The sequence below is a fragment of the Thalassophryne amazonica genome, chromosome 20 (genome assembly GCF_902500255.1).
Source record: "Thalassophryne amazonica chromosome 20, fThaAma1.1, whole genome shotgun sequence".
NCBI classification, from domain to species: domain Eukaryota; kingdom Metazoa; phylum Chordata; class Actinopteri; order Batrachoidiformes; family Batrachoididae; genus Thalassophryne; species Thalassophryne amazonica.
In genome coordinates, this window is record NC_047122.1 from 63,967,736 (window position 1) to 63,993,006 (window position 25,271).

At 43.4% G+C, this 25,271-nt stretch overlaps 1 protein-coding gene across 2 annotated transcripts in view; it reads left to right on the forward strand.

Annotated features, from left to right (window-relative positions):
* The first annotated feature begins 21,381 nt into the window (after positions 1-21,381).
* Positions 21,382-25,271, forward strand: part of LOC117501614 (solute carrier family 66 member 2) — a 66,896-nt gene continuing 63,006 nt past the window's right edge. The window contains exons 1-2 of one of the 2 annotated variants that reach the window (XM_034160533.1): positions 21,382-22,200; positions 23,957-24,090. In XM_034160533.1, coding sequence (XP_034016424.1) covers positions 21,998-22,200; positions 23,957-24,090 — 337 coding nt within the window. In that variant the 5' untranslated portion in view covers positions 21,382-21,997. The remainder of the gene's footprint in view (positions 22,201-23,956; positions 24,091-25,271) is intronic. The other variant, XM_034160534.1, reaches the window with a different exon arrangement.

The following is a 25,271-nucleotide window of genomic DNA, read 5'->3' on the forward strand; positions in this document are numbered from 1 at the left end:
TTTTGAGACATATTGCTTTAAGTTTTCTGTCTTGACGCTTTGATGTCTTCCTTGGTCTACCAGTATGTTTGCCTTTAACAACCTTCCCATGTTGTTTGTATTTGGTCCAGAGTTTAGACACAGCTGACTGTGAACAACCACATCTTTTGCACACTGCGTGATGATTTACCCTCTTTTAAGAGTTTGATAATCCTCTCCTTTGTTTCAATTGACATCTCTTGTGTTGGAGCCATGATTCATGTCAGTCCACTTGGTGCAACAGCTCTCTAAGGTGTGATCACTCCTTTTTAGATGCAGACTAAAGAGCAGATCTGATTTGATGCAGGTGTTAGTTTTGGGGATGAAAATTTACAGGGTGATTCCATAATTTATTCCTCAGATTTGAGTGAGTCCATATTTTTTCCTTCTGCTTGGTCTAAAAAAAGTAACCTTACTGACTGCCACAATTTTTTTTTCCTGATTTCTTATAGTGTTTCTTAAAGCCAGAAAGTTGCCATTTGAAATAACTTAGTTTTGAGTCATGTCTGTGATCTGCTCTTTTTCTACAAAATTAAACAACTCAATGAACATCCTCCGAGGCCGTGATTCCATAATTATGCCAGAGGTTGTAGATGCCTTACTCTTTTTTCCGAATACACCATGGGTTACAAAGTAGACTGAGCTGGAAAAATGTTGGTCGTCAAACCTTGGAACTTTCAAGCAAAAAACAAATAGTGCGCATCCTTTGGCGGATATAATAGAGCCGATATATCGGCCGGCCAATATTATCACCCAATATAAGCCCTTTTCAAGTACACACTATCGGCTGAAATTTTGCCGACAGAACGCCAATAATTTCTCATAAACAGACCAGTTACTGAAATAATGTTTGTGTCGGCAATGTAAAATGTCCTTGCACCATTTGTCCAGTAGATGGAGCTGTGACTCCATCAACTGAGAGCTGCTTACACCCCTGCTTAAATGTGTTCATCACTGGCCCCCGTAGTTCGCCATCACACTGCACTGATCGGCTGACAAAAGCATAAAAGTAAATTTATAAGGATGTTGTTTGTAATAACTTTGCGATTACATTTTTACGTAATTATTGTATGGCCTTGCCTTACAATATAAAGCGCCTTGGGGCAACTGTTTGTTGTGATTTGGTGCTATATAAATAAAATTGATTGATTGATTGACCCCATTTCTCCCATTTCGGTTCAACTCAGTTTTGATTAACTCAGTTTATGTAGTAATGTGTCAAATGTGCTTCATTGCGTCGGTCACGCTTTTTTATTAAGCCCACGTTGTGTAGAGCTTATTTCTAGCATGAAAAACTTTCATTTACTGCTAAGAGGTTGAAACATTCAGATTCACTGGTCGTTCGGAAGGGTTCTGGGAATTACTGCCATTCGCTATTAACCCTCTGGGGCCAACGCCATCATATACGATGGCTGGGGCCAAGCTTTACTAAATTGTAAATGACTTTTTAATGATATGAGATAGAAGCGTTTTTTTTTGTTTGTTTGTTTTTTTGCTGAAAAGTTGACTCAGCAGGCTTTCAATCCAACATCGGCCATCTTGGTACTTCTCATAGAAGATGTGTGATGATGTGCATAATATGAGTGTCCAATCGGAATTGGTTCCGTCACATGGTTTGCCAAAATCCAATCATAGGGCAGATTTACCTCACGTGATATGGCAGAGATCATTTTCAGGAGTGATATCTTACTAGTTGGCCCGTTTGAATAGCCCCCCTAACTGCTCCAATTGCATTTTTTGAACTTGAAAATTCTTCTCTGTTATAAAGTTAATAAATATTAGGACAAAGCTTCAGCTTTTAGCTCATACCTTTTTTGTTAAGGGTCCAAAAAAGAACATTTTATTCATTAAAAAAATAATAATAATATTGGCTGATTTATCGGCTATTGGCAAGTCAGCCAATTTATCGATTATCTGCATTTTTTTTTCATCCAAATATCGTTATTGGCATTGGCCTCAAAAAATCCATATCGGTCGGCCTCTAGTATATAAGTACCTATATGCGGTAGGGAGAATCATCAAAGGTGAGCAGAGCCCTCATTGATTTGATGAAAAATGTTTTCATTTGATTAAAGTTGTTTAGAAAAGTGAAACTGTCCTGTAACTATAAAACATCACTGGTTTATAGCTGCAGTAACGTGAAGCAGATTATGTGATTCAGGGGAATAGAATCAACTCAGTTCATGCTTTTTTTTGTCAGTTTATATTTTCAGTAACAAAACAAGAGCAAATTATGTGTTATTTTGTGCTTTTGGTTCACTGAGAACTAGTGAAAGGTTAAGAAATGATTCAATTTGTACACTATAATAAGAGTGATTAATTTTTACCCTTTAAGCCTCATCTTGTGCCCCCCACCCCTCCACCCCAAGGCCGTGAAAGAACGTCTGTGACGGAACAAAGCTGAAAATCAATTTTCTATTCCGGAGGATATAAATGTGTGACAGCAGAGAGAAAGTGATGTATGGTACTGAGGTCCAAAAATAACCAGTCGGGGTAAAATTAGGTGCCGCCTGCCTTTGGCGCGATGAACAGAATATTGGAGTTAGGTTGTTGGATGAGCTGTGAGAACATGTTTAATGTAACAGCTGGTGGTCATTTGTGTGTTTGTTTGTGTGAAGGGAGAGCGAGCGAGGTGACAGGGATTTTCACTTCAAAGGCACAGCACAGATTAAAGCGCACCAGGAATCAAAGGCCCTCAGGTCTCAGGTGGTCAGCCGACACACAGGTGGAGCATGCATGTGCACATGGACATGCGTGTGCACGTTTGTATGACATAGCAGAGAGCATGTGTCTATTTCTACCTTTTATCTCTCAAACGCAGTTCTTCTCCTATCTGTTCTGTCAACGATGCATGATTCCTTTTTTTTTTTTTAATGGAAGAGCTGCTGTCAGAAATAGAGAATTTCATACAGGCATGATGGTTATCTGTGGGAACTACTACCGGCGGAGTGTTTGACCCACTTTGTAAACTCAGTAACACACACATACACACACACACACACACACACACACACACACTGTTATGGATTCATCTACACCACCAAAATTGGATGGTTCCAATTTTATGCCTGTTTGTCTTCAGACACCAAGTGCCAAAAAGCAATGACAACTTGTGCATAGCAGAGATAACCAATGTTCTGTGAAAAATGATCTGAAAAAGTATTCAGAAACTGAAAAAAGTTGAAAAACAACAAAAAAGTGACAACACCACAAAAAAATTGGATTCAAGTGCATGAGCTAAGAACATCCTCCTGACATTTCATCGCATCTAATTTAGATTTGAAAAGCCACTTCTACCAGGACTTTGACCTTGAAAATTTTTTCCAAATTAAAATATTGTGGAATTGGAAACTAGTGTCAATGGAGGTTTGCGCTCTACAAGTGTGGTGCTCTGTCTGTTAAGTACTTTGATATGTGGGAAAGTGCTATGAAAATAGTTATTTAAATACTGGATTTAAATTTTCGCATAATTTCTGTTAAGTACTTTGATCCGCGGGAAAGTGCTATGAAAATAGTTATTTAAATTTTAGTATCATTTCTGTTAAGTACTTTGATCTGTAGGAAAGTGCTATGAAAATAGTTATTTAAATACTGGATTTAAATTTTAGTATAATTTCTGTTAAGTACTTTGATCTCTGGGAAAGGGTTATATGAATAGCATTATTTTAGTATTGTTACATACCTCTGGATTTGACAGTCGTACAGTCTTAATTCTGTCAAATTATTTATGAGATATAAGTTGCAATAGGCTCTGCTCAAACATTTTATCAAAAACTGATGTATTACCAAGGTGGTTGTAACAGTGTATAAATTAACTGTTACAACTGTTGACAATTAATTGTATATTTTGTTTCCCATTTATACAACCAAGTTATGAGGAATCAGATGACACAAATAAATCAGTAAATAGAGCATTTCTTTTTTTCAAATGCAATTACGGTACGGTACGGTACATGATCCTGGCCAAAGTGACATATCTTCTTTATGTAATTCAGTGATGATGTATTTCAATTTTCAGTTTCAATTTATTTTCATTTATATAGCGCCAAATCACAACAGAGTTGCCTCAATGTGTATTATCTGTCCTGCTAAATAGATGTTGGTTCAAAATGCATTTTTCAATAAATAAAAGCTTATTTTTCCAAATTTTCTTGATATCTGAAATTTGTGTTGTGAAAGTGTAGGAACACGGACCCACAACAGGGGCGCAAATGAACGGACAATGGAGGAGTCAAATAACACTGTTTTTACTGTGTGAAAACAGGCACAACAACACAGCCGATTACAATATTGAGACTGAGTCCAATTACAACGGTGTCGTGTGGGCAGGCTCGATGATAGGAGACGTCTGTCCAAGTCGAACCGGAACCAACCCGATTTCCTCTGCCACCGAACCCTGGGAATACTGGAGCCGCCAAGTCCCGAAATCCCAGGTGGCCACTGCCTCCGCTCGTCGGATCCGGTACTGCTGGCAAGGAACAAACACAGTCAGGTGTGGATGCGGCTGCACCCAGCAACACGGAGGGTGGAGAGTCCACCTCCACCTCTCGTTAACAACAATACAGGAGTGTAGGAAGGTGAGTACTTATCCAACTGTTGTCCAGTAGTCAGCTGTCCTACGAATACTCAACAAGAAATACAACAATGGTTATTTATATGTTTGGGCAGAGATTGTTACCTCTTTGATAGGCGATATCTCGGCAAATGAGGTGGAGATGCCGTCCTGCTGATATACCTCCCTGTTGATTAGAATCAGCTGTCTCCAGTGATGGGTGACAGCTGTCATCCTGGCTGCTCCTGAAGGCGGCAGCGCCCTCTGGTGCCTGGAGCCCGCACTCCAGGCAGGGCGCCCTCTAATGGTGGTGGGCCAGCAGTACCTCCTCTTCAGCGGCCCACACAACAGGACCCCCCCCCTCAACGGGCGCCTCCTGGCGCCTGACCGGGCTTGTCTGGGTGGCGACGGTAGAAGTCGGCCAGGAGGGCCGGGTCCAGGATGAAGCCCTTCTTCACCCAGGAGCGTTCTTCGGGGCCGTACCCTTCCCAGTCCACCAGATACTGAAAACCCCGGCCCATCCGTCGGACGTCGAGGAGCCGGCGTACGGTCCAAGCCGGTTCTCCGTCGATGATCCGGGCAGGAGGTGGTGCCGGACCCGGAGTGCAGAGGGGTGAGGTGTGATGAGGTTTGATCCTGGAGACGTGGGACACTGGATGAATCCGCAGTGAGGCCGGAAGCTGGAGCCTCACTGCGGCGGGATTGATGATCTTGAGAATCTTGTACGGCCCAATGTAGCGTTCCTGTAGTTTCGGGGAGTCCACTTGTAGGGGAATGTCCTTGGTGGACAACCACACTTCCTGCCCAGGCCGATACGTGGGGGCCGGGGCCCGCCGCCGGTCTGCATGGTTCTTCGCCCTCGTCCGGGCCCTTAACAAAGCAGAACGGGCGGCACGCCACACCCGACGGCATTTCCGTAGGTGGGCCTGGACCGAGGGCACACCGACCTCTCCCTCAACCACCGGAAACAACGGGGGCTGATACCCCAAGCACACCTCAAAAGGGGAGAGGCCGGTGGCTGATGACACTTGACTGTTGTGGGCGTACTCGATCCAGGCCAGGTGGGTACTTCAGGCCGTCGGGTGCGCGGCTGTCACACAGCGTAGGGTCTGCTCCATTTCTTGGTTGGCCCGTTCTGCTTGTCCGTTGGTCTGGGGTGATACCCGGACGAGAGACTGACCGTGGCCCCCAGTTCCCGGCAAAAGCTCCTCCAAACGTGCGAGGAGAACTGGGGACCGCGATCGGAGACGATGTCTGATGGTATCCCATGCAGACGGACGACGTGGTGGACTAGGAGGTCCGCTGTCTCCTGGGCCGTTGGTAGCTTCGGGAGGGCCACGAAGTGGGCCGCCTTGGAGAATCGGTCCACTATCGTGAGGATAACGGTGTTTCCCTGGGACGGCGGGAGACCCGTGACAAAATCCAGGCCGATGTGGGACCAGGGGCGATGAGGGACGGGCAGCGGCTGTAGCAAACCCGAGGTCTTGCGGTGATCGGCCTTGCCCCTGGCGCAGGTGGTACAGGCCTGGATGTAACCCCGGATGTCGGCCTCTAGGGACGCCCACCAGAAGCGCTGCCGGATGACTGCCACGGTCCTACGCACCCCAGGATGGCAAGAGAGCTTAGAACCATGACAGAAGTCCAGGACTGCAGCCCTAGCCTCTGGTGGGACATAGAGTTTGTTCTTCGGTCCGGTTCCGGGGTCCGGGTCTCGTGTCAGGGCCTCCCGGACGGTCTTCTCCACGTCCCAGGTGAGGGCGGCCACGATAGCGGACTCCGGGATGATGGGATCCGGGGGATCCGACGACTCCGTTTTGACCTCATCTTCATGTACCTGGGACAAAGCATCCGATCTCTGGTTTTTGGTCCCAGGACGGTAGGTGATTCGGAAGTCAAAACGGCCGAAGAACAGTGACCAGCGGGCTTGCCTGGGGTTCAGCCGCTTGGCGGTCCTGATATACTCCAGGTTCCGGTGGTCAGTGAAAACCATGAATGGCACGGACGTTCCCTCCAACAGATGTCTCCACTCCTCAAGAGCCTCTTTCACCGCAAGGAGCTCTCGATTGCCGACGTCATAGTTCCGTTCGGCTGGGGTCAACATGCGGGAAAAATAGGCACACGGGTGAAGGACCTTATCGGTCTTCCCGCTCTGGGACAGCACGGCTCCTATCCCTGAGTCCGAGGCATCCACTTCAACCACTAACTGGCGACTAGGATCGGGCTGCACCAGAACAGGTGCAGACGAGAAGCGCCGTTTCAACTCCTTGAACGCGGCTTCGCAACGATCCAACCAGGTGAAGGGGACTTTTGGTGAGGTCAGGGCTGTCAGGGGGCTAACTACCTGACTGTAGCCCTTAATGAACCTCCTGTAGAAATTAGCAAAGCCGAGAAACTGTTGCAACTTCCTACGGCTTGTGGGTTGGGGCCAGTCTCTCACCGCCGCGACCTTGGCCGGATCAGGAGCGACGGAGTTGGAGGAGATAATGAACCCCAAGAAGGACAAAGACGTGCGGTGGAACTCACACTTCTCGCCCTTCACAAACAGCCGGTTCTCCAACAACCGCTGCGGGACCTGACGTACATGCTGGACATGGGTCTCAGGGTCCGGAGAAAAGATGAGTATATCGTCTAGATATACGAAGACGAACCGGTGCAGGAAATCCCGCAAGACATCATTAACCAACGCTTGGAATGTCGCGGGAGCGTTTGTGAGACCGAACGGCATGACCAGGTACTCAAAGTGACCTAAGGGGGTGTTAAATGCCGTCTTCCACTCGTCTCCCTTCCGGATCCAAACCAGGTGGTACGCATTTCTAAGATCGAGCTTGGTGAAAATTTGGGCTCCATGCAGGGGTGTGAACACTGAATCCAACAGGGGCAACGGGTATCGGTTGCGAACCGTGATCTCGTTCAGCCCCCTATAATCAATGCATGGACGAAGTCCGCCGTCTTTTTTACCCACAAAAAAGAAACCTGCGCCCATCGGGGAGGTGGAATTCCGGATCAACCCGGCAGCTAACGAGTCCCGGATGTAGGTCTCCATTGATTCGCGCTCAGGCCGTGAGAGGTTGTACAGCCTACTGGACGGGAACTCACTGCCCGGAACCAAATCAATGGCACAATCATACGGACGGTGGGGGGGAAGAGTGAGAGCCAGATCCTTGCTGAACACGTCGACAAGGTCGTGGTACTCCACCGGCACCGTCCCCAGATTGGGCGGGACTCTGACCTCCTCCTTAGCTTGGGAGCCGGGAGGAACCGAGGAACCTAGACACACCCGATGGCAGGTCTCGCTCCACTGAACCACTACCCCGGACGGCCAATCAATCCGGGGATTGTGCTTCAACATCCAGGGAAATCCTAAAACCACACGGGAGGTGGCCTGAGTCACAAAAAACTCGATCACCTCCCGGTGATTTCCTGACACCACCAGAGTTACAGGTGGTGTCTTATGCGTGATTGGAGGGAGTAGGGAGCCATCTAGTGCCCGAACCTGTACAGGCGAGGTAAGCGCCACCAGAGGGAGCCCTATCTCCCTGGCCCATCTGCTGTCCAACAGATTCCCCTCAGAGCCCGTGTCCACCAGTGCTGGGGCCTTCAGAGTTGAGTCCTCATAAAGGATCGTAACTGGGAGTCGTGTGGCAATGTGGGTGTGTCCCACGTGAATGTCTCGACCCACCCCTAGCCCAGTCTCTAGGGGCGGGCGTTGGAGTTTAACCGCTCGGGGCAGTCTCTCATACGGTGCTCTGTTGTACCAAAAACAAGCTCCCTGGGCCCGTCTCCTCTGTGCATCTGGTGCCCTAAATGTTGCCCTACTCGTGTCCATAGCTTCGTCAGCAGGGGGAGCTGTGACCCCACGGAGCGCAGGGGCCGTGGAGCGTGGGGAAGGCGGAGCGCGGTCGGAACCGGAAGGGAGAGGGACGGCGCGTGCCCGGCCACGCCCTTCGTCTCGTTCCCGCCGACGTTCTTCTAACCGGTTGTCTAACCGTATGACAAGATCGATGAGCCCGTCTAAATCCCGCGGTTCGTCCTTAGCCACCAGGTGCTCCTTAAGAACCAAAGACAGTCCGTTTACAAAGGCGGCGCGGAGGGAAGTGCTATTCCAGCCGGACCTCGCAGCCGCGATGCGGAAGTTGACTGCATAGGCAGCTGCGCTCCGACGCCCCTGTCTCATTGACAGCAGCACGGTTGAAGCAGTTTCTCCTCTATTAGGGTGATCGAACACGGTTCTGAGCTCCCTTACAAACCCATCATATGTCAGAAGGAGCCGTGAATTCTGCTCCCAGAGCGCTGTAGCCCAAGCGCGTGCCTCACCGCGAAGCAGGTTTATTACATAAGCTACTTTGCTAGCATCAGTCGCGTACATGACGGGACGCTGTGCGAAGACGAGCGAGCACTGCATAAGAAAATCTGCGCACGTCTCCACACAGCCTCCGTACGGTTCTGGGGGGCTTATGTAAGCTTCAGGGGAAGGTGGGGGAGGTCGTTGAACGACCAGTGGAACATCGCTGTTACGCACAGGGTCGACGGGAGGGAGAGCCGCAGCGGCACCCGGGGGGCGCGCTTCCACTTGTGCGGCGAGAGCCTCCACCCTGCGGTTCAGGAGGACGTTCTGCTCGGTCATTAAATCTATCCGAGTCGTGAAAGCGGTGAGGATCCGCTGCAACTCACCGATCACCCCTCCCGAGGACGCCTGCGCGTCCCGTTCTTCCATTGGCCGTTCAACAGCCAGTTGACGCCCCTCGGGATCCATGACGCGTGCCGAGATATCCTGTTGTGAAAGTGTAGGAACACGGACCCACATTATTATATATATTATATATTATCTGTCCTGCTAAATAGATGTTGGTTCAAAATGCATTTTTCAATAAATAAAAGCTTATTTTTCCAAATTTTCTTGATATCTGAAATTTGTGTTGTGAAAGTGTAGGAACACGGACCCACAACAGGGGGCGCAAATGAACGGACAATGGAGGAGTCAAATAACACTGTTTTTACTGTTGTGAAAACAGGCACAACAACACAGCCGATTACAATATTGAGACTGAGTCCAATTACAACGGTGTCGTGTGGGCAGGCTCGACGATAGGAGACGTCTGTCCAAGTCGAACCGGAACCAACCCGATTTCCTCTGCCACCGAACCCCGGGAATACTGGAGCCGCCAAGTCCCGAAATCCCAGGTGGCCACTGCCTCCGCTCGTCGGATCCGGTACTGCTGGCAAGGAACAAACACAGTCAGGTGTGGATGCGGCTGCACCCAGCAACACGGAGGGTGGAGAGTCCACCTCCACCTCTCGTTAACAACAATACAGGAGTGTAGGAAGGTGAGTACTTATCCAACTGTTGTCCAGTAGTCAGCTGTCCTACAAATACTCAACAAGAAATACAACAATGGTTATTTATATGTTTGGGCAGAGATTGTTACCTCTTTGATAGGCGATATCTCGGCAAATGAGGTGGAGATGCCGTCCTGCTGATATACCTCCCTGTTGATTAGAATCAGCTGTCTCCAGTGATGGGTGACAGCTGTCATCCTGGCTGCTCCTGAAGGCGGCAGCGCCCTCTGGTGCCTGGAGCCCGCACTCCAGGCAGGGCGCCCTCTAATGGTGGTGGGCCAGCAGTACCTCCTCTTCAGCGGCCCACACAACAATTTGTATCAATTATTTGTATGATCAGTTATTTTATATGTTAAATTAACATAATTGTTATGAAAGTCATCTTATGCAGTCCTTCATTCTTTCTACTGCAGTGGCCTCAGGTTTCTCTCCACAAATTATTTTCAAGAATTACTCTTTATGCAAAGACATTATTGGTTTAATATGAACAGAAATAAGTTTATGACCTATTTAATATGGAAATATGGCAAAGTTGGTCTACATATTTCAAATTTGTATAGACATTGCCAGTGCCTGACTTACAACATGATCATGTAAAAATAGAAGCATTCTTTTTAACATTAACTAAATACCCATTCAATGCTACTTGCAAATTATCTCATAAAATGTGCAGATTATAAACTTCATCAGATTTTGAAAAATAACATTTAAACAACAAAGACACCTTCAATGCCACCCATCTTAAAACTTTAGACTAGATATGTCCTGTCAGTTAATGAATTGTACAGCCAATGACACATATTGTCATGTTTATCCAAACATGTACAAATGCATGCATTTATGTTGTATGTAACAACTTAATAAATACATAAATAACAATAAATATATTTCTAGAGGAAGAAATAATTGCCTCATTAACGCAATCATTTGGTGTAAATATTCAAATGAACCTGTTTAAAGCAACAAATACGGTAATACAAGTGCACTGAGGTCATAGTTATTGATGAACAGTGACCATAATATGTATCCTGACTAACAAATTAGATTTATAAGCAATTGAATATGCAAAATACAGCTTTGCCCCAAAGCTCAGTGGATTCTACAGGGAAAATTATGTAAAAACCCACCAAGAAACCTTTGACCCCCCGACCGCCAATAAGGTCTACATAGGATCTGCCCCATCTACATCCCATCTGTTTAGATCAGCCACATCCAAACCCAAAATTATACGTCTTTCCAGAATAACTGACTGCTTTTGACACAACTTTTATCCATCTGATCAGGAAACTAAATGTTACAAAATCAAATAAATAAGCTACGTCTTTTAATTTGTACATTATGGTGACAATATGGAACTTTAGTTACTTGCTAACACCGTTCCTGCTTGAATGTTTTTCACAGCAATTAGAAGGTTGCGGAGGAAAAATGCTGACAGTTAATCACAGACACGTCAAGTATGTAGGTGTTCTGATTTGAAGAGCAGCATGAAAATGAAAACACACTTCCTTTGAAAGGCAAGCGCAAAGACTAAATGACTCACAGAATCTCAGTGACAGTTATTTTAGACATTCTGATGGTGTCTAAAATGTTGTATGGAGTTCTCTGTTATTCTGGACCTGAACTAATTGGGCGTTTGGCAGTTCCTCCCTTTCATGTTAAGGTGTTCATTACTGCTTCATTACTTCATCTACAATTAAGCAGATAAAGGGATGAGAGTTCAATTCAAGTGTAGAATTTGCATGTGAATGTGTTGCTGCTGACTGTTGGTATGAACTCAAACATCTGTCGCTGACGGAGAACTGGAACCATCATTACAATTTAAAAAAAAACAGAAAACAAACCGACCAGAAAGACAGTGAAAATAATGTGGGTCTAAATCAGCTAATCAGTACGAAAGAACAGGATGTGAGCTGAGGAACATCAGAAAACCCAGAATACTACATAAAAAAAGCTTTGGTGGTTTAGAGAATAACTATTCTGCCATTTTAAAAAGAAAAAAAAACCTTCCCAACAGCAGGCCAGATCAGGAACACCCTCCGGGAAACTGGGGTAGCTATGTAGAGGTCAAGAGAAGGTTCCACCAAACCGGCATGAGACAAAGATCAACATGTAAGAACAGAATGACAGCAGGAGAAAAGTGTTTTTGAAGGAGAGGCACCACTGATGAGTTCACGTGTTTAAGGAACATGCTGGAGGTCACGTTATGGAGTTAACGTGTCACTGCAAACACAATCGTTTACATTAAGGAGATCATATAATCACCAACCACTGTGTTTGTGTTTTAAGGAATCTTTGTTAAGAGGTGGGACATGGGCCAAAGAAGAACCCATTAAAATTTGGTACAAATGCAAATCAAGGAGCGAACCTTGACTTTGATCAAAACAGTCAGGATCAAAGGTCAAAGAAGAGTGATCAGGATTCAAGAACAGCAATAACTGACTGGAATCAAAGATCAGAATGCAGGCTCAAGGATTTGTGATAAGGATCCAAGTTCTGCCATCAGGATCAAAGATTCAGAACATGATCAAAGGATTGTAATCACAGAGCAGCAATGAGAAGCAAAAGTCATTGATAAGGATCAAGGTCATGATTTGGATTGTCAGTTCACAGGTGTACTGTCACAGTCGACCTGTGTGAGCGTCGTCTTCCTCATCCAGCAAAACATTTATGTGACATATGTTCAGATGTCATTGAAGTTTGTTTGGATGGTTTTTTTGACACCATATCTGGTCATGAATATTTAAGAGTTGTGTCCATTGTTTGTTTTCTGCTTCAGTTTAGTCCTTTTGGGGGTTTTTTGTTTGTTTTTTGCCACTTTCAGATGTGTAAAATAACCGCTTGGCCACATTAGCTAGAGAGGCACAGCAACCAGCTGCCATTCATTTTCAGTCAGGATGGGACATTTACAAATCAAATGAACTTTGGTTCTGTGAAGAAGTCAAGCACGGAGGAAAAGCTCATAGTGACCGTGTCCGGTTTCTCTTCCATTTATAATGTAACGTTAAACAACGTGCACGTTAACCCCAAGTAACCACAAGCTGGTCATCCCCACAATGAGGCAAATGGCTTACGTTGTGAGGGAACACAGACCAAAACACTGATCATGTCACATGCTTCTCTGAGCATCATCTGGTGGATAAGTGACTAATGGTTCAAAGGAAAAGGCCACGGGAACGCCCAGTAGATAACTGAGGTCAGGAGGTGAGGATGCAGGATGCAGGGTCAGTGGATACGGGCACGTGGTGCCAGGCCTAACCTGGAGGAATCCTCTTTAATCTACGCCATTTACTTTCTCAATATGAATGGTACAAATGTATCAGATGAATGTGCACGCCCACATGCACTTGGTGCATACAGCTCAGAGCACCCAGTGTGGGCCACAGGGCCAATTCTCTCGACCTCCCACTCACGGCCCTCCACACGCCCACTCAGCTCTCCACTGTGGGCGGCCTGAGCTCCGCTGGCTGCTTCTGAGGCCATAGCAGCCAACGGGGCGTCTCTCACAGGGTCACCGTGCAGAGCAGACTGCATCAAACGATAAACGCACTGCATGTACACACACACTGTCATGGTGCTGCCACGTAAGGACGCTCAACTGCACATTGGGAGCAACTTGGGGAACCTGGCACAAAGCTCCTTCATGATTTTCCAGTGTGATGCAGATTTGAACCCCGTCACAAGTCCACTACTTTAACCACCTGACCATCACCTTCTCATGGAAAAGTTCCCATCCAAAGTTACTCACCGACTTCCCCTCCAAAGTCTTAAACATCAGTTTAATACTTTTGTCTTCCTGCTGATGTTGTCTGTCTCCCAAATAAACACACACACACAGAGTATCACACATTATCACAAAAATACAAACACACACACAAGCTGACAAGTGTCTGTTCTGGTGCAGGCTGCCATAGCAACACTTTAACAACATGAGAGAGAGAGAGCGAGAGAGAGAGAGAGAATAACAGTGCGGATGGTTCGAGCTTGAAATAAAAACACACAGGGATGATTTTGCTCTTATTTGTGAATTCTTGCTGTGAATCGTCTCAATGACCTAAAACGCTCCTTTGAAGATGCTGCCATCTACAGGAGAAATGCTGCAAGTACAACAACCACATGACCTCCCATCATAACTACTTTCTTCTTCTTGGGGTCGTGACCTTGAATGAGGTTAACTAATATGCAGGTCTTGATGGGAAAGTATTTATTATATTTTAGATTCCAGTCAATATCATTGATTAGGTTTAAGTTGCCTTCTTCCATGTCAACCTATTTGTTGAAAATAGCAAATATAAAACACAAAAGTCAGTTCAAAAATAACTTTAAAATTCCAAATGCATGATTTATTTCAAGCGTAAGTTTTGCTATGACCTGTGCAGCTCAGCTGGCATCATGACATCATGTGATTATTGTGTCTGTTCACTCCAGGTGGCGCTGTTCCACCATGATAAGTTGAAGAGCGCCCATTCAATATTATTTCACTTTGAACTTTTTGTTGTAAAAACACAAGGTATCATGGACAGCATACGGCTGGAGCACCAATCAGCATAGACACAAAGAAATAATAATTATATACTTATTTTAATGTGTCCTGAAGGCACATCCACATGGTATCTCTTTGGTTTAAACCCTTCCCAAAGTATTCTAGTTATATTAGTTTCATTTCCATTCACTTCTTCAACAGAGTCTCTGCAGATGATGATGTTTGCATGGAGATGGACGATCTGCTGTAAGAACACTCAACGGGAGCAGCCAAAAGAAGATTTCAAATATTTATTAAATCTCTGGAGTGCCGACAAACAAAATAAAGAGTCTGTCTCTTTGCAGAAAAGACAAAGGAGACAAAATCTGTGAGGTGTCTGAGCAGCATGTTAAAAAGTGTTCAGCCGCACTTTAACGTGGTCACATGCTGTCAGGTCAGAGGTCCCACTCCGGTTGTTCTGATGTCTCCACGCCGTGGACTTTTGTGGTTCTCACTGATGCTCCTCTTGGAAAAGGAACAGGAGCCGTCCTCCATTTCTAGGTATTGCACAGGACAGAAGTCGTCTCACGGGTATCGACGTGCCAAAGTGCGGATCGAATCGGTCACTTGGAAACGGTCTTCTGCTCATCCGTGCCGGCTTGTGCCATAAGCTCACCCACATTCTTCTCAAGGTCGTCAATACGTGCTCCCATCTCATCTAGTGTCAAGGTTAAGGGGAGCGTCTGTTCTACACGCTGGGAAGAAAAACCACAGCGACCAACTTCACTTTGCAGGTCTTACAGCTGGTTTTTACCTCTGCACTGGTTCATTCTGGAAGACATACAGAAGACAAGCTGACTGATGTTACCGCAGTGGTCAGGAGTCATGTTGGATCCCAATTTCAAATCTGGTGCCGATGACGGCCGTAACTAGTATGTATACCAAGTTGACAAAGATGGATCAAGAAGTTACTGTAATGCTTCAAAACGTGCCCTGATTTGTTATTTGTTACGGAAGGTGCTCTGTGGAATACCTCCATATGATGTTCAAATTGACCGTCATTTTTGGAAGCTATGCTACGTGCTTCCAGTGTCTCAACGAAGCTCCAAACCTGATGTCCTGGCATAAGCAGGTTCAAAATTTCAACCATACCTCTGCTTCTGGACCACGGCTTTGCACATTTTCAGAATATTACGTACCGCGCCGTTTGACACTCTGAAATATTCCTGAATTGGACTTGGACCATATCAGAATTGTGCTACTGTGCAACACTCCAGGAAGTGCACAAAGCTGTAGTCTGGAAAGGGAACTATATTGTTCACACTTCCAAACTTTATTACACAAAAACTAAACTTTATCCAAGTCCTTATTCTACTGTCCATCAGGACGCCAGTCTGCCAAAGGAGATAAAAAGATAAATAAATAAATCTGACTTTGCCCCAGTTGGCAAACTCTGCGTAACAGTTGCACAGTAGCACTATTCAAATATGGTCCTGATTTTGGAATATTTCAGATTGGTGTTGTGAACAGAACAAGTCCCGTGGATCAGGGTTCGGGTGCACGACTGCATCTGGAGAAACTCGTGGAAAAGGGGCGGAGCCGGGGAATCGTCAGGTGATGACAATTAGCCAATCAGAGGCATTCTTTTTCGGTACCTGTAGCCACTGTCTTTATAAAAACTATATTGTGTTGAACTATTACGGAAATTATATATATATATATTTATATATATATATAAAGGATATTTTTTAGCTCCAGCTGTTGAGATATGATCTGGAATCGCCCCTGAAGTCGCTGCATCGTTTGTTCCATCTAAAACGAGACCAAAAAATGAATAAAAATCATGTTGCGTGTCACTTGTGTATGAAAAACACAGATTTACGGGATTAAACTGAACTCACCGTCTGCGTCATCTCCTTCGCCGGGTTCATCTCTGTTTTTGACATCCCACCTTCAATAACACACAAATGTGTGTCATTTATAACGCTAAATCCCGACCTTACAGGCTGACGAAACTGATTTATTTAAAGAAGACGTGACACAAAAAAACAAACAGCATGTTAGCAACGACTTTCACAACTTCAAGCAGGACAGTTCCGTCAGACTGAAAACGAGATGCATCCGGTTAAATGGTTCAGAATTTCACAATAAAAGCATGCACGCTTTCTGTTAGAAAATCTATTCCCTTCAAAATGAAAGCCACACACACACACACACACACACATATATATATATAGAGAGAGAGAGAGAGAGAGAGAGAGAGAGAGAGAGAGAGAGAGAGAGAGAGAGAGAGAGAGAGAGAGAGAGAGAGAGAGAGAGAGAGAGAGAGAGAGAGATGGTTTTGATTCTGAACAGGATTCAGTCCCAGTTGTTGAGTACAAAATTTAATTCTGTCTGGTGAGGAAAGGTTTACTGAGCTTGATCTTGCACATGATGCTGTGATCCTTGTGGAGTCAAAGTCCTGAATCAAGATCAGTGCTTTTAATGACTTGCTGCAGTGACATTCATACTGTATCTCCAGGTCCTTGGATATTGTTGGACGCCTAGGCAGAGCTCGTAGAATCACGAGGTCCTTGGACCAAGGTGTTTGGCGAAGATGGCACCATTGCAAAGGAAGGTCCAAGTCTTTCGATTCCTATTGCTTCCTGTTTTACGGAATAGTTTGCAAGACTTGGTTCCTAACCAGAGGCATATCACTTGGGTTAAATAGGTTTGATACTTTTATTGTGAAGGCAGACTTTAATAACTTCCCTGTCCCATTCAGTCTCACTCTCATTGGCTTGACTCCAACATCCGCATTGGTTGACATGCAGAGTTGCAGGAAAAACGTCTGGTTGACTGCAGCAAGTAAACCGCTTTATGACGTCAGTAAGTGTCTGTCCCTGCAGATATTTTAATTTGCATTTCGTTGGATCCATTCATACGTTACTTGGAGTGTGTCGTGTAAAAAATGTGGCCTGTGGTGTGTTTGCAGCAGCTCCATTCACCAGATTATATGAAATATTCAGGAACATATATACTGTATATAATATTACTTCTTAGAAAACAGTCGAACCTCATCTGCACTGGAAGAGAAGTAACCTGAGTCACAGCAATCACATTAACACATTCAAATGAGATGTGATCAACATCACATGAACTGATTTATTCATATATTAATTATTATTATTATTGTTGTTGTTATTAATATTGTTGTTGCTGTTGTTGTTGTTATTGTTGTTATTATTGTTATTATTATCAGATTCAGGCCACTTACAGATGTACATCTTCAGCAGATCTGATACAGATTTGACCTGTGGCAGTGTGACCAGTTAAGTCGGATTTGCATGTGTACATGATAAATCTGATGTTACCCTGCATGTCGGCGAACCATGTGTGTGAGTGTGTGCAGAATAACTCAAACACAGCTTGACTCATTTACTTCTAACTTGGTGGGCATATTGCTTGGATAAAATTCTAGAGGTGAATACCTTTTGGGGTACTTCGGTCAAAGGTAAAGGTAAATATAGTCAGAAAAACACTTTTTATGTAATGTCTTAACAACCGAGATGGCTACTTGGATAATCCAAAGCATATATTGATCAGCAAACTATTTGTAACTGATTGGTATGAATGAATTCATAATGAAGTCACATACAATGGTGTCAAAAACACCATTGTATACATGTTTAATGGCGTATAATGGTACTTGTACCTTTATATCATGATGTGTACCAAGCACAGGATCGCGCTATATATATATATATATATATATATAGAGAGAGAGAGAGAGAGAGAGAGAGAGAGAGAGAGAGAGAGAGAGAGAGAGAGAGAGAGAGAGAGAGATGACTTTCATTCCCCTTCTGTCCAGAGCATATCGCCACCTTTCCAGGCTAGACTCAACCTGCTCTCTACTCTCACTACAGATCACGTCATCTACAAACATCATAGGCAATGCAGACTCGTCTGATCTCAATAGTCAACCTGTCCATCACCATTGTGAACAAGAAAGGACTCAGAGCTGATCCTTGGTGTAATCCCACCTCCACCTTGAATGAATCTCTCATTCCTACTGCGCATCTCACTGCTGCCACACTATCCTTGTACATGTCTTGTACTACCCTCACATACTTCTCTGCCACTCCAGACTTCCCCATACAATACCACAACCCTTCTCTTGGCACCCTGTCATATGTTTTCTCTAAATCCACAAACACACAATTAAACAGTCTGGTTAGAAACTCCACTGCCATCTCTCCTAAACATTTCTTGGCCTCCACTGGAATGTCATCTGGACCAGTTGCCTTTCTACTCTTCATTCTCTTCATAGCTGCCCTCACTTCATCCATACTTATCCCTTGTACTTTTTGATTTACTCTCTCCACAACAACCAGCCTTTTCTCTCTCTCATTTTCTTCATTATATCATCTCCTCAAAATATTCCCTCCACCTTCTCAACACACTTTCCTAAACACTTTACCATGTGCATCGTTTACCACCCTAACCTGCTACAAAACTTTTCCAGCTCTGTCTGGCCAATCAGTACAAGTCCTTTTCACCTTCCTTCCTGTAAACCTTTTGTACAGCTCAGTATATGCCTTTTCTTTAGCATTTGCCACTTCTCGTTGTTCTCCAAAACTGGCTTTATAGTCCAGTCATTTTATGGTTTGACCCAGAACAAATTGCAACAGAAATGATTTTGGTGGCATTTGAACCGTGAAACTGTTTTATAAAACATACTAAAAGTCTAGAACAGGGGTGGCCAAGTTCGGTCCTCGAGAGCCACCTTCCTGACACTCTTAGTTGTCTCCCTGCTCTAACACACCTGAATCCAATGAAAGACTCGTTAGCAGACTTTTAATGAGCCTTTCATTGGATTCAGGTGTGTTGGAGCAGGGAGACAACTAAGAGTGTCAGGAAGGTGGCTCTCGAGGACCGAACTTGGCCACCCTGGTCTAGAAAGATAAAAATGGGGAACACTCCCAAAATCCAAGATGGCCACCCGAAAACATGCAAAAATTTGGTTTATGAATGAATGAATGAATGAAATGAATGAATGAATGAATGAATGAAAACTGTTTATTTCGAACATTTGATACAACAACAATTACAAGATAGATCAGTAAAGACAACAACAAAAAAGTTCCTACTGTGTACCCAACATGTCCGAAAAGGGGTAGGGTGAAGCATCAGCTTATTTATCCCTACCCCTTCTTCCCCACAACCAGTAATACCCTTTGCCACATATACACATAAATTCCTACACACCTAAACCGAAATAACTAGTTATCCCAAATAACTCAAAAAATATCAATATTTAAGCACATAAATGTATTGATGTTAAATATAAACTTGGGTATTGTGGACATTTTGATACCAAAATTAAGTCTCTATCTGTAATGGTTCTTGAGATACAGTCTATTTGTAGTTTTACATACACTCAAGGACGGCAATTTGGTTTGTGTCCTATTACGTTAAAAATATTGCAGTTAAGGCCCAGAAATGTATTGAAGTTGAATATAAACTTGTGTATTGTGGACATTTTAGCACCAAAAGAATGGCTGTAGCTCTTTGAGATACAGTACATAAGCCATCTACACTTGGCTAAAAATGGTGAAATTGTTATGTTGAAACCAAGTAACTGTTCTGAAATGTTCATTTAAAGAATGTAATAATAATATTCTTAGTGCTTGTCAGCTGCACTAAGTTTTTTAATGACACAGATGTAATCACACACTAATTTTACAGTAAAACCAATGAAGCATGATAATAATAAAAGTTCAGGTGAAATCAGTATTGTGTACATCATGACACTTGAAATTTTACTTGTTCAAATTTCAGTCTCATCATCCTGGTTATCATTGAGTTGGCCTGCATTTGTACACCCTGTACCTCTGCAGTTGCCACACGCTGCTGAGCAATCTAAGTTAAGTTTGCGACATGTACATCACAATGTACTACAGTCAGTACTGTAGTTACATCTCACAGCATGCAGAAGAGAATCTGGTGCTGCTTGCAAGTCGGTCATGATTGGGACAACTTGACTGTCAGAAACTTTCCATCCCCATTCTTGCAATGGCATGTTGTCACCTTCATCTTCACCTTTCCATTCCTGAACTTGCAAGTAAACTCTCAGACTATGAAACTTGGCAGCTGCCGAAGTGGGTGGCAAACACTGTGGCTACACATGAGTTGTCTTTGTTGCAACCTTATCACAAAAGCACCTGTATCTGAGAGAATTGAGGCTTTCTCCAGGTTGTCCACACAGCAGTGGTGTCACCAGTGTTGTGCATTGACATCCACTCTATTATACATAATATATGAGTAACTTCTCTATTCATATTCCAGTGAAATATTGACTCAAAAAGCTTATTATTACCTTCTACCTTCTTTAGATGACCATTTCAGAAATGGTACTTAGTTTTCAACATAACAATGCTCAGTTTTATCAATTTTTGTCGAATGTAAATGTATTTTTATACCATATCTCAAAAACTGTAATAGCTACAGCTGAAGCACCTGATGTAGCTATTTTTTTTTGGTGCCAAAATGTCCACAATGCACAAGTTTATATTCAACTTCAATATATTTATGGGCCTTAACTGCAATATTTTTAACGAAATAGGACACAAACCAAATTGCCATCCTTGAGTGTATGTAAACTACATATAGGCTGCATCTCAAGAACCGTTACAGATAGAGACCTAATTTTGGTGTCAAAATGTCCACAATACCCAAGTTTATATTTAACATCAATACATTTATGTGCTTACATATTGATATTTTTGAGTTATTTTGGAAAAAACTAAAACTTTGCATGTTTTTGGACGGCAATCTTGGATTTTGGGAGTGTTCCCGATTTTTTATCTTTCTAGACTTTTAGTATGTTTTATAAAACAGTTTCAGGGTTCAAATGTCACCAAAATCATTTCTGTTGCAATTTGTTCCGGGTTGACCCCCTTTTTTTTTTTTCATAAAATGACTGGACTATTAGTAGAAACCGAAACCTCGTTTCCTGGTGTGAATTATCTTCCTCATGTCGAGCATCTTTGTTAAACGGTGACGTATAAGGAAGTAAGCTATGTTGTTAACGTCGAAGTACAGTTTATTACTCGGAGGGTTCCTCTAAAGAAATAGTTTTTAATATTGTACAGAATCAATTAAAAAAACTCGCGTCATCTTTCAACTTTCGAGCTTTTTAAAAATACGCTTCCGGGAGTCCTATAATTACAGCTTCTTTTTATTTTAAATATTTTTAATTAACGCTAGCTGCTAGCATCACAGCTGAGGTGCTGAATGATGGTTTTCTTCACCCGGTCAGTAATTCAGTGATGATTAATTATGTCTCCTGCTTTACTTCACTGCTGGGTTGGTGATGTCGTGGCACTCACTCCTTCCTTTTCTGAGTGAACAATGGAGAGAAAATTCTCTGTTCATCCTGTCACAGAGACTCAGGAGAGGATCAGGACCTGGTAGTGGTTCCTCAGGTCCAAGGGACTGGACACCAGACCTGGTAGTGGTTTGTCAGGTCCAAGGCACAGGACACAGGACCTGGTTGTGGTCCCTCAGGTCCAAGACACAAGACCTGGCAGTGGTTCCTCGGGTCCAAGGACAGCAAACGATTGACTGGGGGTTTTTTGGATCAGGAGAACATGGAAGATGAGGCGTTTGAGCAGATTGTGTCCGTGTTTAACCAGTTGGTGTCGTGGATCGCTGGTGGTGCCATGGTCTTTGGAGGAGTTGTACCTTACATCCCCCAGTACAGAGACATCCGCCAGACCCAGAACGCGGAGGGCTTCTCCACTTATGTCTGCCTGGTCCTCCTGGTGGCCAACATCCTGCGAATACTCTTCAGGTACTCACTAATTTCCAAAACTCTGCAGACTGGACACACTTGGCCAGGTGCTGTTGGACAGTGACAGAACTGTTTAATTAGGTTCTGTTGGTCTGAACCCCTTCCAGCTGCTGTCAGATCCATAAGTTGTTGGACACTGATGATTTTTTTTTGCAATTTTGCCTCTACACCACCACAGTGAAGTTTAAAAGAAGAAAGTGGCTGTCCATACGTACCTTATTGATTCTGTCATATGTAACTGTATTGATGATATAAAATTCTGTAGCTGTATGTAGCCGTATTGAAGATTGTCAATACAGCAACTCAACAGAATTTTGTATTGATCAATGGTAAATGGACTGCATTTATATAGCACTTTTCCATTGGCATCAGACGCTCAATGTGCCTTACAAATAAATAATGCCTCACTTTCACCCAGATGTGAGGGTGCTGCCATACAAGGGGTTCACTACACACTGGGAGCAACTAGGGGATAAAGACCTTGCCCAAGGGCCTTTAGTGATTTTTCCAGTGAGGCTAAGATTTGAACTGAGGATCTTCTGGTCTCAAGCCCAATACTTTAACCACTAGACCATCACCTCCCCAATCATTAGACATATCACCTCCCCATAGTATTGATGATACAAAATTCTGAAAATGCAGATAATAAAATATTAGAATTAATAATTATTATAATAATATTGATAATATCCTGTCATACATAGCTTGGTTAATAATATAAAACTCTGTCGTACGTAGCCACACTGATTTTCGCTTTAAATTTTATTTATTTATTTTATTTAAATTTTATTTATTTTATTAATATCCATCAGTTGAAAACTATATCACCAAGGAAACTTTTATTAGGTTTAAAATAGACAATAGGTATAGGTGGAAAATCCTGCAAAAACCAACAAATTACCAGTTATACTTTTACAGATATGGCCCCTTCGAAGTTTTTTTGGACTGTCCTGGAAGGAAAATGATTTGGAGTGTGAACCTAATATTTTATGATTTTTCATATTGGGCCTACAGTCCACAAAAGATGTGAAAATAAAGTAATACGGAAAACGTTTTCTTTAAAGTTTGGTTTCATATGGAATGACCCCCTTATCCAAACCCTTTATCGGAACCCTAATCATAAGATAAAACAATTTGCAAGGATGCTAAGCGGCTGAGACATGTTTAGAGTCTCATTTCAACAGTGGAAGCACCCTTCCCATAGTGGTGATCAGATTCAGAAGTAAATGTATATAAATATGTCCGACAGTTTTTAAACTGAAACACTGACTTTGTCTTGGCTTTCATTAAGCAGTACAAACAGTACGGTACTGTGTAATGAATTTATCTAAAATTGGCAGCTCTCAAAACTGAGTGACCATGCAAAGCAAGAGACAAGTGCAGGAAGCCATAAAGTCATCCATGACAACTCTGAAGGAGTTCCAGACTTCTGTGGCTGTGATTGGAGAAACGGTGCATGGTTGCAACTTTTGTCTATTGCATCAACAGTTGTACAGTTTCATGGTAGAATTGAATTTTCTTGAAAAGATGTAAAACACAGGAAGACTCAAGCTGAGATGTAATGTTTTCTTGTATAAATATCTGCTAATGCAACTGACAAAAGTTGCAATATATACATTTTCTGCAGAAGGTTGTAGCTGCCGCTCTAGCTGACTCCAGCATTACTCGATAATGTACCAAATCAAATGTGTTGTTCTGTCGATTGACTGAGTGGCGCTTCGTGGCAACGCCCTGTTTTGTGTTTGTCTTCCATCAGGTTTGGTCGTTACTTTGAGACGCTGCTTCTGTGGCAGAGTATTGTCATGATTGCCACCATGCTGATCATGCTGAACCTGTGCACCAACGTCCGCACGGCCACTGAACTCACCACCAAAAGACGCTCCTTCATAGGTCAGACCCCCTCACCCCCAGCCTGTTTGCAGTGCACATAATGTTTTTAATACAGTGTGTGCGCTTTTCACTACAGCTGACACACGTCTGTGAACAGATGCACGGTGCGTGTGAGTGAATGTGTTTGAGTGCATAAATGTGGAGTGACCGCAGTGAAAATGACAGCTGGGCCACTCCTTCCATTTGTGGTGTTTGAACACTTCAGCTAAATCCACTTTAAAACAGGATGAAGTGATCAATTTATGATGTTGCAAACCTATAAAAATATCACCAGTTTTTTTTTTTTTTTTCTTTCTTCATTATTACATTTCCCATTTTCACTTAGTAGTCAGCTAGTCAATGTTCTGCCGGGTGGATTTTCCAACAATGAACGGAAATGTTGTTGAAAATGCACCAGTTCAATCACATTTCAAGCTTATGCCATCATACTTTTGTTTTATTTTGCAATTTTAACCAAATAATTAAAGAAATAAATATAGTTCTCATTTTTGTCGCATCTAAGTGCAAACAGCAGGGAGATCAGCAGTCAGCTGCTTTCTGCACTCTGTGAAGCTGCAGAACACTGAAACCAGAGATCAGAGCAGATAGAGACGCACTCTGCTCTGATTTAAAGGAAAAAAAATCAGGCATATATATATATATATATATATATGTGTATATGTATATATATATGTGTGTGTGTGTATATATGTATATACAGTGAGGAAAATAAGTATTTGAACACCCTGCGATTTGCAAGTTCTCCCACTTAGAAATCACGGAGGGGTTTGAAATTTTCATCTTAGGTGCATGTCCACTGTGAGAGACATAATCTAAAAAAAAAAAAAATCCGGAAATCACAATGTATGATTTTTTTAAATAATTTATTTGTATGTTATTGCTGCAAATAAGTATTTGAACACCTACCAACCAGCAAGAATTCTGGCTTACACAGACCTGTTAATTTTTCTTTAAGAAGCCCTCTTATTCTGCACTCTTTACCTGTATTAATTGCACCTGTTTGAACTTGTTACCTGTGTAAAAGACACCTGTTCACACACTCAATCAATCACACTCCAACCTGTCCACCATAGCAAGACCAAAGAGCTGTCTATGGACACCAGGGACAAAACTGTAGAACTGCACAAGGCTGGGATGGACTACAGGACAACAGGCAAGCAACTTGGTAGAAGACAACAACT